Source organism: Salmo salar, chromosome ssa09 (assembly GCF_905237065.1).
Source record: "Salmo salar chromosome ssa09, Ssal_v3.1, whole genome shotgun sequence".
In the NCBI taxonomy this organism is placed as follows: Eukaryota; Metazoa; Chordata; class Actinopteri; order Salmoniformes; family Salmonidae; genus Salmo; species Salmo salar.
The window spans coordinates 148268677-148285468 of record NC_059450.1 but is presented as its reverse complement, the minus strand read 5'-3'; the positions used below and the strand labels follow the sequence as shown (position 1 = coordinate 148285468).

Below are 16792 nucleotides of genomic sequence, written 5' to 3'. Positions count from 1 at the left end.
AACTGTGTCTGTGAATTTGAGAGAGGACTTGAGAAATGTATCCAATCTCTGTTTACCAAAACAGTGGTGCGGTAACTACTATGGTATTGTTTGATCTGCATATTACCCCTTTAAACCACATAGCTATTTGAACCTGTCTTCACATGTCAACAACACGAGGTGTCCTAATATTGCTGTTCAATAACCTTCACTGTGTCATGGTGAATGGTTGGGAATTTCTAGTCCTATTGCTGTGATTCGGAAAAACAGGAAATGCTGTTTTGGTGGTGCACTTTAGAGCAGTGCCTTGATAAAGCCAACCTTTGAGTTACTCTTTCCTCAAGCACACACACTTTGTTTGAGATTCAATAATATTTGATTAGAAACAGCGAGGACTATGTTGTGCATATGGAGTACAGCACCTACTCAGCTTTCCAGCTTTCCTTCTGTCCCAGACATGTTTAGGCTACTCATTGTTTCCCATTTCCCCTATATGCATTTAGCAGTGACATTTATCGTGGACTCCTGCTAACTCTTCCTCCGCTGCTGAATAAATTCCTAGGGCAAACACTGCTAATTTTTAATAAAACACATGGCTGATGAATGATACACATTTGGTGCTATGACAGTGTTCTCTTTAACACCTCACAGCAACAGAACAGTGTCTGTCTGTGTACACCTGTGTGTGCATCTTTTGTGATGGAAAACACAATACGTGTACAGTGACCACAGCTGTGTTTCCAGTAAAAGTCCTGTTGGGTCAGACCACATCGGACATTAGTCAGGGTCCTGTGGCTGCTTTCTCTGGCTCCACTGGCATAGACATAGTTGACATAGAGGATGGAGGGAGATTGAGAAGCACTGTGTATTCTCATGTTAACTGCCTCTCTCCTGGTCTGATGGGGGTAACGTTCATTCAGGGATGGACGGACTATACATGTTGGTGCCATTGCTACAGATGGTGGACTTGGGGAGTTCCTCTCCTACAGATTAAAGTGCTTTGAGACCTGGTGAGGAATAACAATACAATCCATTAACATGGTTTCCTGAACAAAGCAGTTAACCCGCTGCTCCCCCCCGGGCAGTTAACCCACTGCTCCCCCCCGGGCAGTTAACCCGCTGCTCCCCCCGGGCACTTAACCCGCTGCTCCCCGGGCACTTAACCCGCTGCTCCCCCGGGCACTTAACCCGCTGCTCCCCCGGGCACTTAACCCGCTGCTCCCCCCCGGGCAGTTAGCCTGCTGCTCACCCCCGGGCAGTTAGCCCGCTGCTCCCCCCGGGCAGTTAGCCCACTGCTCCCCCCCGGGCAGTTAACCCACTGCCCCCCCAGGCAGTTAACCCACTCCTCCCCCCGGGCGCGGAAGACGTAGATTTTGAGTAAGGCAGCCCCCCTTCACCTCACCTCTCTGATTCAGAGGGGTTGGGTTAAATGAGGAAGACACATTTCAGTTGAAGGCATTCAGTTGTACAACTGACTAGGTATCCCCCTTTCATTTATTGGTCAGAGTTAACTGTCCTACATGTCTCTGTAGTTTTAATAACGGTCCTTTCACCAGCTGCATATTCACTTCCTCCTCACCTTGTGAAACCATGACAACTTCTGCCTCGGTGACAGAGGTATCTGTACAAACCCCTTGACGATGCACCAGAGAGGGCTCTTCACAGCGTAAGTGCCTAAACACCCCTGTAGGATCTCCTTTTGGCTGTAACTGAAAGTCAGGAGCTGTAAGACTGCAGGGGGTTGGAGACTAAAAATAAGTTGTTTGAAGAATTGGTATTGAGCTACATGCTGAATAAGCTGGTCTACTCACTATGACATCAGATAGCTTGATGTTGCACCTAGCAGAGCAGACCGGCGTCAGGACGCCTGGCGGAGCAGACCGGCGTCAGGGCAGAGCAGACTGGCGTCAGGGCGCCTGGCGGAGCAGACCGGCGTTTCTGTGCATCAGATCTGATTTTTAGCCTCTGACCAGTCACTCCATGTTCTCCTAACTGTGTCATCCCAGGGGGAGAAGCCAGCTCTGATGACAGTAATCCGTAATGTTAGGTATTGTTTGTTGTAATATTGACCCACAGTAGCACACACAAATCTGTGAAGTGTTGGTGTCCCCGCTGGGTTAGGTGAGGGTCAGGTTTGCGTTAAAAATAAACCCTGGCAACTGCCACTTTTTCCCTTATGTCTATTTTAGAGTTATACCTCGTCTGTCCTGAGATTGATTGATGGGGTGTGTTTCTAAGGTTACAACGTCTGTCCAGATTGATTGATGATGTAAATTGATTAAATCAGATATGGCCTTGGCTTTCATGTGTGTGTGTGTGTGTGTGTGTGTGTGTGTGTGTGTGTGTGTGTGTGTGTGTGTGTGTGTGTGTGTGAGAGCCGTAGACAGGGTGACCACCCCCTCTCATCCATCCAGTAAAATCAGACTGAAGAGGAGACCGCAGCATTAGTCATTGATTAGGCTGAGGAAAAGATGCCTTCCTCGCATGGTCAGGGATTTAATCAGAGAATGTCATTATTGTGTGTGTGTGTGTGTGTGTGTGTGTAATCACTGTGCATGAGAAAGGGCAAATGGAAGATGAGGCTTAATGTTATCTTGTTAAAATATCTGTGTCTGGTTTTGGTCACCTGCTCATGCAGTTTAGAAATAAGTGTGTGTGGCACTGCGTGTGTAATCTTGGCATGCACACACACGACGTGTGACTGACAGCTTCTGCAGTGTGTGAGTTTGCACCTGTCTATGCTTTCTGAGAATTCTCTGGATAAAACACACCACGTTAGGTGGTCAATCTGGAGCTTTTTATTCTAAATGCACACACTCTTCAGAGATTTTTACAATAAAATGAGAAGCGTTGGGCAAACACTTTCCCCAAAGGGCCATGGCAGCACTACGGGGGCTGGTGATGACAAACATTCACAGAGAGAGTACTTCAACCATCACACACACACATTCACAGAGAGAGTACTTCAACCATCACACACAAACATTCACAGAGAGAGTACTTCAACCATCACACACACACATTTACAGAGAGGGAGAGAGTACTTCAACCATCACACACACACATTCACAGAGAGGGAGAGAGTACTTCAACCATCACACACACACATTCACAGAGAGGGAGAGAGTACTTCAACCATCACACACACACATTCACAGAGAGGGAGAGAGTACTTCAACCATCACACACACACATTCACAGAGAGGGAGAGAGTACTTCAACCATCACACACACACATTCACAGAGGGAGAGAGAGTACTTCAACCATCACAGTCACAGAGAGGGAGAGAGTACTTCAGCCATCACACACACACACACACACACACACACACACACACACACACACACACACACTGTGATGTGGAATATTGGCACTCCCTTTCCATCCCCCTCACTTGTCATTCCTGGTATGAAATGTTGTGTAACCATGCATCACTGTTCAGACAATACAACCAGAGTATGTTTGTCTGAGATTGCTAGAGCTGACTGTGGTTTGGACTGAGAGAGAGATGTGGTTGATAATGATGATGTTGATAGTGAAGGGGCTAGGATAATACAATGGTGGTGAAGGGGCTAGGATAATACAATGGTGGTGAAGGGGCTAGGATAATACAGTGATGATGGTGGTGAAGGGGCTAGGATAATACAATGGTGGTGAAGGGGCTAGGATAATACAATGGTGGGCAAGGGGCTAGGATAATACAATGATGGTGATGGTGAAGGGGCTAGGATAATACAGTGATGATGATGGTGAAGGGGCTAGGATAATACAGTGATGATGGTGGTGGTGAAGGGGCTAGGATAATACAGTGATGATGATGGTGAAGGGGCTAGGATAATACAATGATGGTGGTGAAGGGGCTAGGATAATACAATGATGGTGGTGAAGGGGCTAGGATAATACAATGATGATGGTGGTGAAGGGGCTTGGATAATACAGTGATGATGGTGGTGAAGGGGCTAGGATAATACAATGATGATGGTGGTGAAGGGGCTAGGATAATACAATGATGATGGTGGTGAAGGGGCTAGGATAATACAGTGATGATGGTGGTGAAGGGGCTAGGATAATACAGTGGTGGTGGTGAAGGGGCTAGGATAATACAATGATGATGGTGGTGGTGAAGGGGCTAGGATAATACAGTGATGATGGTGGTGGTGAAGGGGCTAGGATAATACAGTGATGATGGTGGTGGTGAAGGGGCTAGGATAATACAGTGATGATGGTGGTGGTGAAGGGGCTAGGATAATACAATGATGATGGTGGTGAAGGGGCTAGGATAATACAGTGATGGTGATGGTGGTGAAGGGGCTAGGATAATACAGTGATGATGGTGGTGAAGGGGCTAGGATAATACAGTGATGGTGGTGGTGGTGAAGGGGCTAGGATAATACAGTGATGGTGGTGAAGGGGCTAGGATAATACAGTGATGGTGGTGAAGGGGCTAGGATAATACAATGATGGTGATGGTGAAGGGGCTAGGATAATACAGTGATGATGATGGTGAAGGGGCTAGGATAATACAGTGATGATGGTGGTGAAGGGGCTAGGATAATACAATGATGATGGTGGTGAAGGGGCTAGGATAATACAATGATGATGGTGGTGAAGGGGCTAGGATAATACAATGATGGTGGTGGTGAAGGGGCTAGGATAATACAGTGATGATGGTGGTGAAGGGGCTAGGATAATACAATGATGATGGTGAAGGGGCTAGGATAATACAATGATGATGGTGGTGAAGGGGCTAGGATAATACAATGATGATGGTGGTGAAGGGGCTAGGATAATACAGTGATGATGGTGGTGAAGGGGCTAGGATAATACAGTGATGATGGTGGTGAAGGGGCTAGGATAATACAGTGATGATGGTGGTGAAGGGGCTAGGATAATACAGTGATGATGGTGGTGAAGGGGCTAGGATAATACAGTGATGGTGGTGAAGGGGCTAGGATAATACAATGATGATGGTGGTGAAGGGGCTAGGATAATACAATGATGATGGTGGTGAAGGGGCTAGGATAATACAGTGATGGTGGTGGTGGTGAAGGGGCTAGGATAATACAATGATGATGGTGGTGAAGGGGCTAGGATAATACAGTGATGGTGGTGAAGGGGCTAGGATAATACAATGATGATGGTGGTGAAGGGGCTAGGATAATACAATGATGATGGTGGTGAAGGGGCTAGGATAATACAATGATGATGGTGGTGAAGGGGCTAGGATAATACAATGATGATGGTGGTGAAGGGGCTAGGATAATACAGTGATGATGGTGGTGAAGGGGCTAGGATAATACAGTGATGGTGGTGGTGGTGAAGGGGCTAGGATAATACAATGATGATGGTGGTGAAGGGGCTAGGATAATACAGTGATGATGGTGGTGAAGGGGCTAGGATAATACAGTGATGATGATGGTGAAGGGGCTAGGATAATACAGTGGTGATGGTGGTGAAGGGGCTAGGATAATACAGTGATGGTGGTGGTGGTGAAGGGGCTAGGATAATACAGTGATGGTGGTGAAGGGGCTAGGATAATACAATGATGATGGTGGTGAAGGGGCTAGGATAATACAGTGATGGTGGTGGTGGTGAAGGGGCTAGGATAATACAATGATGATGGTGGTGAAGGGGCTAGGATAATACAGTGATGGTGGTGAAGGGGCTAGGATAATACAATGATGATGGTGGTGAAGGGGCTAGGATAATACAGTGATGGTGGTGGTGGTGAAGGGGCTAGGATAATACAGTGATGATGGTGGTGAAGGGGCTAGGATAATACAATGATGATGGTGGTGAAGGGGCTAGGATAATACAATGATGATGGTGGTGAAGGGGCTAGGATAATACAATGATGATGGTGGTGAAGGGGCTAGGATAATACAGTGATGATGGTGGTGAAGGGGCTAGGATAATACAGTGATGGTGGTGGTGGTGAAGGGGCTAGGATAATACAATGATGATGGTGGTGAAGGGGCTAGGATAATACAGTGATGGTGGTGAAGGGGCTAGGATAATACAATGATGATGGTGGTGAAGGGGCTAGGATAATACAATGATGATGGTGGTGAAGAGGCTAGGATAATACAATGATGATGGTGGTGAAGGGGCTAGGATAATACAGTGGTGGTGAAGGGGCTAGGATAATACAGTGGTGATGATGGTGGTGAAGGGGCTAGGATAATACAGTGATGATGGTGGTGAAGGGGCTAGGATAATACAGTGATGATGGTGGTGAAGGGGCTAGGATAATACAGTGATGATGGTGGTGAAGGGGCTAGGATAATACAGTGATGATGGTGGTGAAGGGGCTAGGATAATACAATGATGGTGATGGTGAAGGGGCTAGGATAATACAATGATGATGGTGGTGAAGGGGCTAGGATAATACAGTGATGGTGGTGGTGAAGGGGCTAGGATAATACAATGATGATGGTGGTGAAGGGGCTAGGATAATACAGTGATGGTGGTGGTGGTGAAGGGGCTAGGATAATACAGTGATGATGATGGTGAAGGGGCTAGGATAATACAGTGGTGATGGTGGTGAAGGGGCTAGGATAATACAGTGATGGTGGTGGTGGTGAGGGGGCTAGGATAATACAATGATGGTGGTGGTGGTGGTGAAGGGGCTAGGATAATACAGTGATGATGGTGGTGAAGGGGCTAGGATAATACAGTGATGGTGGTGGTGGTGAAGGGGCTAGGATAATACAATGATGATGGTGGTGAAGGGGCTAGGATAATACAATGATGATGGTGGTGAAGGGGCTAGGATAATACAGTGGTGGTGAAGGGGCTAGGATAATACAGTGATGATGGTGGTGAAGGGGCTAGGATAATACAGTGATGATGGTGGTGAAGGGGCTAGGATAATACAATGATGGTGATGGTGAAGGGGCTAGGATAATACAATGATGATGGTGGTGAAGGGGCTAGGATAATACAGTGGTGATGATGGTGGTGAAGGGGCTAGGATAATACAATGATGATGGTGGTGAAGGGGCTAGGATAATACAATGATGATGGTGGTGGTGAAGGGGCTAGGATAATACAGTGATGATGGTGGTGGTGAAGGGGCTAGGATAATACAATGATGATGGTGGTGAAGGGGCTAGGATAATACAGTGATGGTGATGGTGGTGAAGGGGCTAGGATAATACAGTGATGATGGTGGTGAAGGGGCTAGGATAATACAGTGATGGTGGTGGTGGTGAAGGGGCTAGGATAATACAGTGATGGTGGTGAAGGGGCTAGGATAATACAATGATGGTGATGGTGAAGGGGCTAGGATAATACAGTGATGATGATGGTGAAGGGGCTAGGATAATACAGTGATGATGGTGGTGAAGGGGCTAGGATAATACAATGATGATGGTGGTGAAGGGGCTAGGATAATACAATGATGGTGGTGGTGAAGGGGCTAGGATAATACAGTGATGATGGTGGTGAAGGGGCTAGGATAATACAATGATGATGGTGAAGGGGCTAGGATAATACAGTGATGGTGGTGAAGTGGCTAGGATAATACAATGATGATGGTGGTGAAGGGGCTAGGATAATACAATGATGATGGTGGTGAAGGGGCTAGGATAATACAGTGATGATGGTGGTGAAGGGGCTAGGATAATACAGTGATGATGATGGTGAAGGGGCTAGGATAATACAGTGATGGTGGTGAAGGGGCTAGGATAATACAATGATGATGGTGGTGAAGGGGCTAGGATAATACAATGATGATGGTGGTGAAGGGGCTAGGATAATACAGTGATGATGGTGGTGAAGGGGCTAGGATAATACAGTGATGATGATGGTGAAGGGGCTAGGATAATACAGTGATGATGGTGGTGAAGGGGCTAGGATAATACAATGATGATGGTGGTGAAGGGGCTAGGATAATACAGTGATGGTGGTGAAGGGGCTAGGATAATACAATGATGATGGTGGTGAAGGGGCTAGGATAATACAGTGATGGTGGTGGTGGTGAAGGGGCTAGGATAATACAGTGATGATGGTGGTGAAGGGGCTAGGATAATACAATGATGATGGTGGTGAAGGGGCTAGGATAATACAATGATGATGGTGGTGAAGGGGCTAGGATAATACAATGATGATGGTGGTGAAGGGGCTAGGATAATACAGTGATGATGGTGGTGAAGGGGCTAGGATAATACAGTGATGATGATGGTGAAGGGGCTAGGATAATACAGTGGTGATGGTGGTGAAGGGGCTAGGATAATACAGTGATGGTGGTGGTGGTGAAGGGGCTAGGATAATACAGTGATGATGGTGGTGGTGAAGGGGCTAGGATAATACAATGATGATGGTGGTGAAGGGGCTAGGATAATACAATGATGATGGTGGTGAAGGGGCTAGGATAATACAATGATGATGGTGGTGAAGGGGCTAGGATAATACAATGATGATGGTGGTGAAGGGGCTAGGATAATACAGTGATGGTGGTGAAGGGGCTAGGATAATACAATGATGATGGTGGTGAAGGGGCTAGGATAATACAATGATGATGGTGGTGAAGGGGCTAGGATAATACAATGATGATGGTGGTGAAGGGGCTAGGATAATACAGTGGTGGTGAAGGGGCTAGGATAATACAGTGGTGATGATGGTGGTGAAGGGGCTAGGATAATACAGTGATGATGGTGGTGAAGGGGCTAGGATAATACAGTGATGATGGTGGTGAAGGGGCTAGGATAATACAATGATGGTGATGGTGAAGGGGCTAGGATAATACAGTGGTGATGATGGTGGTGAAGGGGCTAGGATAATACAATGATGATGGTGGTGAAGGGGCTAGGATAATACAGTGATGATGGTGGTGAAGGGGCTAGGATAATACAGTGATGATGGTGGTGAAGGGGCTAGGATAATACAATGATGGTGATGGTGAAGGGGCTAGGATAATACAATGATGATGGTGGTGAAGGGGCTAGGATAATACAGTGATGGTGGTGGTGAAGGGGCTAGGATAATACAATGATGATGGTGGTGAAGGGGCTAGGATAATACAGTGATGGTGGTGGTGGTGAAGGGGCTAGGATAATACAGTGATGATGATGGTGAAGGGGCTAGGATAATACAGTGGTGATGGTGGTGAAGGGGCTAGGATAATACAGTGATGGTGGTGGTGGTGAGGGGGCTAGGATAATACAATGATGGTGGTGGTGGTGGTGGTGAAGGGGCTAGGATAATACAGTGATGATGGTGGTGAAGGGGCTAGGATAATACAGTGATGGTGGTGGTGGTGAAGGGGCTAGGATAATACAATGATGATGGTGGTGAAGGGGCTAGGATAATACAATGATGATGGTGGTGAAGGGGCTAGGATAATACAGTGGTGGTGAAGGGGCTAGGATAATACAGTGATGATGGTGGTGAAGGGGCTAGGATAATACAGTGATGATGGTGGTGAAGGGGCTAGGATAATACAATGATGGTGATGGTGAAGGGGCTAGGATAATACAATGATGATGGTGGTGAAGGGGCTAGGATAATACAGTGGTGATGATGGTGGTGAAGGGGCTAGGATAATACAATGATGATGGTGGTGAAGGGGCTAGGATAATACAATGATGATGGTGGTGAAGGGGCTAGGATAATACAGTGATGATGGTGGTGAAGGGGCTAGGATAATACAGTGATGATGGTGGTGAAGGGGCTAGGATAATACAGTGATGGTGGTGAAGGGGCTAGGATAATACAGTGATGGTGGTGGTGAAGGGGCTAGGATAATACAGTGATGATGGTGGTGAAGGGGCTAGGATAATACAGTGATGGTGGTGGTGGTGAAGGGGCTAGGATAATACAGTGATGGTGGTGGTGAAGGGGCTAGGATAATACAGTGATGGTGGTGGTGGTGAAGGGGCTAGGATAATACAGTGATGGTGGTGGTGGTGAAGGGGCTAGGATAATACAGTGATGGTGGTGGTGGTGAAGGGGCTAGGATAATACAGTGATGGTGGTGGTGGTGAAGGGGCTAGGATAATACAATGATGATGGTGGTGAAGGGGCTAGGATAATACAGTGATGGTGGTGGTGGTGAAGGGGCTAGGATAATACAGTGATGATGGTGGTGAAGGGGCTAGGATAATACAGTGATGGTGGTGGTGAAGGGGCTAGGATAATACAGTGATGATGGTGGTGAAGGGGCTAGGATAATACAATGATGATGGTGGTGAAGGGGCTAGGATAATACAATGATGATGGTGGTGAAGGGGCTAGGATAATACAGTGATGATGGTGGTGAAGGGGCTAGGATAATACAGTGATGATGGTGGTGAAGGGGCTAGGATAATACAGTGATGATGGTGGTGAAGGGGCTAGGATAATACAGTGATGATGGTGGTGAAGGGGCTAGGATAATACAGTGATGGTGGTGGTGAAGGGGCTAGGATAATACAGTGATGATGGTGGTGAAGGGGCTAGGATAATACAGTGGTGGTGAAGGGGCTAGAATAAGCGATAGATCTTGAAACCACAGACATACAATCCGAGTGGGTAGTGGGGGGCTGACAGACAGACAGGCCCACTGCTAAACTATTGTACTGGATTTTCCAGCACATTAATGTTTCTTATAAAAACACAAGTGACGCAGTCAATCTTTCCTTAATTAACTCTGAGCCAAGAGAGACTGGCATGCATAGTATTTATATCAGCCCTCTGATTACAATGAAGAGCAAGACGTGATGCTCTGTTCTGGGCCAGCTGCAGCTTAACTAGGTCTTTCCTTGCAGCACTGGACCACACGACTGGACAGTAATCAAGATAAAACTAGAGCCTGCAGAACTTGATTTGTGGAGTGTGGTGTCAGAAAAGCAGAGCATCTCTTTATTAGACAGACCTCTCCCCATCTTTATAACCATTTAATGTATATGTTTTGACCATGAAAGTTTACAATCTAATGTAACACTAAGTAATTTAGTCTCCTCAACTTGTTCAACAGCCACACCATTCATTGCCAGATTCAGCCGAGGTCTACAACTTAAGGAATGATTTGTACCAAAAGCCATAACACAAGTTTTCTCAACAACAGGTTATGGTCAATAATATCGAAGGCTGCACTGAAATCTAACAGTACAGCTCCCACAATCTTCTTAATATCAATGTCTTTCAACCAATCACCAGTCATTTGTCAGTGCAGTTGTGTGCCCTTCTCTATAAGCATGCTGAAAGTCTGTTGTTAATTTGTTTACAGAGAAGTAGCATTGTATTTGGTCAAACACAATTTTTCCAACGGTTTGCTAAGAGCTGGCAGCAAACTGATATGTCTGCTGTTAGAACCAGTAAAGGCTGCTTTATCACGCTTTGGTAGTGGAATGACTGGCTTCCCTCCAGGTCTGAGGACAAAGACTTTCCTCTAGGCTCAGATTAAAGATATGACAGATAGGAGTGGCTATAGAGTCAGCTACCATCCTCAGTAGCTTTCCATCTAACATGTCAATGCCAGGAGGTTTGTCATTATTGATCGAAATACTGTTTCCACCTCTCCCACACTAACTTTACAAAATTCAAACTTGAATTAAAAAAATAAAAATAAAAATGATACCTTAATACCATGGCTTACTGTTCTTTGTTGGCATTTCCTGCCGAAGTTTGCCCACTTTGCCAATGAAGTAATCATTACTGTAATTGGCAACATCAAATGGTTTTCTGATGAATAAGCCATCTTGATTTCAGTTTTTCTTTTATATTTATCATTGATCTTGGCTTCATAATACAGTTTCTTCCTTGTTTTGTTGAGTGTAGTCACATTATTCCTTAATTTGCAGCCAATCAGCTGTGCAGTCACATTTATTAGGCACTCCTTTTGCCCCATCAGAGATGCAGAGAAGAAAGCATATTTAGTCAGCAGAAAAAGAAATAGATATTTGACATAGAATTAAACATAATGCTGTAGATTGCAGGAAAAAGGTTTTTGAAAAATCCAAAATTCTCCAAATTACGGACGGGGGTCCAAGCTCCCCTACAGGCCATCCTTATGTACTTTGTGCCCCCTCAGATTTTTGTGGTTCATGATGCCAGTGGGTCTGTGTATCTAACCTAACATAGTGTAAAGGTGTATGTATCTCTGTCTGAGCCTAAAAGAACGGGCACAATGGATTATGGTCATTGTAGTTAATTACCACGTTTCTGCCCTGAACAAGGTTGAAAACTATAACTCCCTTCAGCCCTGCATTCCACATAGTTCTTGACTTGATTTCTCTCGTGAATTATTTGATTTTGCTTTGGGCTCACAATAAAAACTAAAAACTAAATGGAATTCAAGTAATTGAACTGATGTCAGTCACTTAGTTATTTAATAACCACAAAAAAAAAAGTTTTGGTTAATTGCGCAGCACTGCAGGGTTGTCAACTTTGATGCAATTAACCCACTCCTCTCTTCCCTGTTTCAGAATGTGAAGCTGTTGCCATGTCAATATCCTCTCTAGAAGTGTTCTCTACGGAACCGTTCCTAAATGGAACATTCACAGCAGAAGGTTCCTCCTCTGGACCATACACAGAACCCCACTTGGGCGACAACCTCATCGCCTTGGGTGACAACAATGTCACAGGGTCAGACTGCACCTATAAGGAGGATTTTAAGCGCTTCCTACTTCCTGCCATCTACAGTGTGGTCTTCCTGATTGGTCTGCCTCTGAATGGGGTGGTCATCCTGAAGATCTGGAGGTCACGACCCAACCTGACCCGGAGCAATGTCTACATGCTTAACCTGGCCACGGCTGACTTCCTGTATGTGATGTCACTACCTCTGCTCATCTACAACTACGCTAGTCATGACTACTGGCCCTTTGGAGAGCTGGCCTGCAAACTGGTCCGCTTTCAGTTCTACAGGTAGTATAGCTACTCATTTACTGACATATTCAAATCATAGTTTTATAGATTATTTGAAAAACTCATACTTACAGTTCTACAAGTAATAATGAGTCATACACTGCATGTTACCTTTCTGCGGCGAGAGCTTTGAGTGGATGGTAGAGAGAGAACCCTGTCATAACATCAGTGATGTTATTTATTGTTTCCACAGTAACCTGCATGGCAGTATCCTGTTCCTGACCTGTATCAGCCTCCAGCGCTACGTGGGCATCTGCCACCCTATGGCCGGCTGGCACAAGCAGGGGGGTCGCAGGCTGGCATGGGTGGTCTGTGGGGGAGTGTGGCTGGTGGTCGCTGTCCTCTGTGCCCCCACTTTCCACTACGCCTCCACAGGAACACAACGCAACCGCACCGTCTGTTACGACCTGAGTCGACCGGAGCACTCGGCTGACTACTACCCCTATGGGATGGCTCTGACCTGCCTGGGCTTCCTGTTGCCGTTTATGGGCATCGTGGCGTGCTACTGTCGCATGGGTCGCCTCCTCTGCCGCCCGCCGTCCCATCAGGGTGTTAACATGGCCGCCTCAATGGAGAAACGGGACAAGGCGGTGAAGATGATAATCATCGTGGTGACGGTGTTTGCTGTGAGCTTCCTGCCGTTCCACCTTACTAAGACCATGTACCTGTTGGTACGAACCTTACCAGGTGCTCCGTGTGAGACACGGAACCTGTTCTCAGTGATCTACAAGTGCACCAGGCCGTTCGCCAGCATGAACAGCGTTCTAGATCCTATACTGTTCTATTTCACACAGCCACGGTTCCGCAGGAGCACCAGAATACTGGTCACCAAGATCACCACTCTCAGAGACAGGGAACCAAGATGTGAGAAAGTGAAAAACCTCACCAAGAACCCTTGATTATTTAGAACCCATGTTTAACTAGAAGCTCATTCAATGGTAAACTCACTTTGAGACAAAAGAACTAAGGTGTGTGTGAAACATCCATAGTCCACAGTTGTATTACACCTAGATACATGGGTTCTGGGTACCTAGAACCAATCCAGAACCCTCATTGACTTCTGCTCTGCCAGCATGGCAACAAGCCAGTGTGTTTGTTACTGTGTTTGCTTGTGACTGTATGCTGAAATGCATGAAGTAGTCAGCCATAACACTGTGTTTGGTTGCCATAGTATTATGTAGTGCATCCTGTATGTCTGAGCATACTGCTAGTTGTTTACCCTATGAGCCACTAGGTGTTACCTACATGTCCCATGGCCTTAAAGGGATAATCCACCCCAAACCACAAATTCCTATGATTAAGTGTATAACACTAATATATGAAAACAATGTTTTTTTAACAAATGTTTCATTTTTAGCAATGTGAAAATCGATGTGCAGTCTTTTGCAGCTCAAGCAACTACAAAAGATGCAATGCTCTCTTTCTGGGCTGGCTAGCTAGCAAACGTAGCTACACACAACAATAGCAAAGTCAATATCAGCATGTAAAGTAGCTAGTTAGCTGTAAAATCACCTGAACAACCTGCACTATCAATTTAGGAGTCTATCTAACCGTGTTTGCAGTTCCTCTCTGCCCAGAGTGAGTACAGAATATGTTGCTATGGCAACAATGAGCCATTCCCACAGACGCACAGTGCGCATTGTGAGATGGTACTTGAAGAAGAAAACTGAGATGAATAAATTGGTGCAGTGTTTTAGATTTGAGCATATCTAAGTGAAATGTGTACTTTGTCATGATGATATTTAAGTGATATTTGCCCGAGAAGCCGGTCTTTGGAGGACATATTGGCACGGGTGTTGTTAGCCCCGAGGCAAAGTCGAGTGCCAGCAAACCACGCCATATATCCCGCAAACACTGGCTATGAGGGAATTATTGAAACAATGTTGCAAATGTCGGAGATACAGACAGCAAGGTTTATACAAATCTCCCCTGTTAAACTGAATGTTAGTCTAAAAGAAATGTGAAATAATGTCTAGATGCTTTTTATAGTGGAGATCAAGTTTATACATTACCTGGCTGGGCTGATGAGATAGTGGATTGCACAGTCAGATGGAACAGAGTAAATGGGCATTTTAATGTCATAGATTTAGCCAGTGGTAACTTGCGGAATAGACACCTGTTGGAATGTGGTTTTAATCAATCAGCACTCAGGATTGGACCCACCCGTTTTCTATATATATTATATAGAAATGGATGGATGGATGTGTTCTAGACAAGTATGCTATCTATTGGCCGATTTGGTGATCTGGAGTGCAGATAATTCTTTTAAAAGCTTTTATGAAATGTGATAGTGCTGAGAACCGTGTAGCTATGACGCGTTCCTACACGATTTCCTGATTTCACAGACTGACCACTTCCAAGTTAAATCATGAGGAAATGTTTTATTTCACCTACCGATAGAACACATGCTTTCACCAAATTCACCAGAGTATCATTATTTTAACAAATTTTCTGGGGGTGGATTATCCTTGTTAAATGGACTATTTCGGCTGTGGTGTGCTGTTTCCCGTGTGTACTGTACCTTTCCTATCTAATAGGTTTAGACATTTTAAAAGTGAATGTCTGAGACAAACATTTTAAATGTCTTGAAATAAGCACTTGTATGCATGACAAACCGTGTCCCTGACATGCAAATGGATACTGATGCTTTGTGGTCTAATTCACTCAATAGTTTTGCCACTACAAGATGAGGTCTAGTTTTATTTTAGTTAAATGTTGCTTAATGTGGTTTTGTTTTTCTGTTTTTTGTTTTTTCAAACCATGGCCTTTGTAAATACTTAAGTCTCCAAGAGAATATCACAGGACTAACAGATCAGCTGTTGTCCCTATGTGTATCAGCTGCAGAAGATTGGATTGCTCAATACCACAAATTATTGTCTTGTTTTGGTCAAATGTGAGTGACAGCTGATGTTTTTGTTCCTAAGTCTGTCTGGACTGTGTGTGTGTGTGTGTATAACCTCTTCCTTAGCTTAAGGCCCTTAATGAAGTGATCACGTAGATTTGATATGTGGGGCACATGTCTGTATGGGTCTAATAGGAACCAAGGTAGATGTCAGATGCTCTTCTTGGAGCGGATATTTCCCAGTCAGTGGATCCTTTTTTTTTTTTTACAGTGAAGTCTTATTTTTATAACAAAGAGAACCAAATTATATTTTTGTTACAAATTAGTTTTATTTCCTCACTTATGTTTGTACATGTATTTATTTGTGCTGTTTCATGCATGTCCATACCTCTTTGTGAATGACCTCTCCAATTAACAAGCCTGTTGACACTGTAGTAACTTGCTGTGGTCAATAAAGATTACATGTATCAACCAAATGTGTTTACTCTGGTATACAGTTAATATATTAATTGGAAATGTTCTGTTCCCGCTCTGCCCCTCATCTAGAAAAACAGAGGGAGCAGATTTTTGGGAGAAGCAGGTCATAGGCTCGACACTAAGAGCAAAAAGGATGAACTTTTATACATTGGCCGACAGATGGCGCTGCGGTCAACATTCCATCACCCAGAGGACGGTATAATATCCCTGCTCGAACAAAGAGCTACTTTACCAAACAGTCATGGGAAAAATCATTGTGCATAAGAGAATGCTGTATTAATAACGTTGACACAATTCGCAAACACGACACTCACGACCCCGCGTGAGTCAGCACTAATAATCACTTAATTAAATACACTGACAGTGGGAACACTGTTACCAAATATTATTCTAGTTTAATTTAGTTTCAAGTACAATTTCTCAGCGCTCCGACGGTTTACACGGTCCTGAGCTATAATTATCTCTGTCCGCAATATCTGTTTTCTCCCATCGAAAAGGAAATGTATTTTTCTGCGTATTCCCGAGGGGCTATGACAGCCCTATACCCCGACTAGTCCCGCCCACGGCTGTTCTCTCATTCTCATGCATTTGCATTCAAAAACATAAATCACTCAATTATGTCAACAAAAATAAGGAATATAGCAACA

General features: G+C 45.0%; 1 protein-coding gene across 3 annotated transcripts in view; it reads left to right on the top strand.

Moving 5' to 3' along the window:
• The window catches only part of LOC106613241 (P2Y purinoceptor 3), a 31688-nt gene extending 15544 nt beyond the window's left edge, over positions 1–16144 (top strand). For all 3 annotated transcript variants that reach the window (XM_045724814.1, XM_014215314.2, XM_014215313.2), the window contains 2 exons: positions 12388–12826; positions 13020–16144. In XM_045724814.1, the coding sequence (XP_045580770.1) occupies positions 12405–12826; positions 13020–13725 (1128 nt within the window). In that variant the 5' untranslated portion in view covers positions 12388–12404 and the 3' untranslated portion in view covers positions 13726–16144. The remainder of the gene's footprint in view (positions 1–12387; positions 12827–13019) is intronic.
• The last annotated feature ends 648 nt before the right edge of the window (positions 16145–16792 follow it).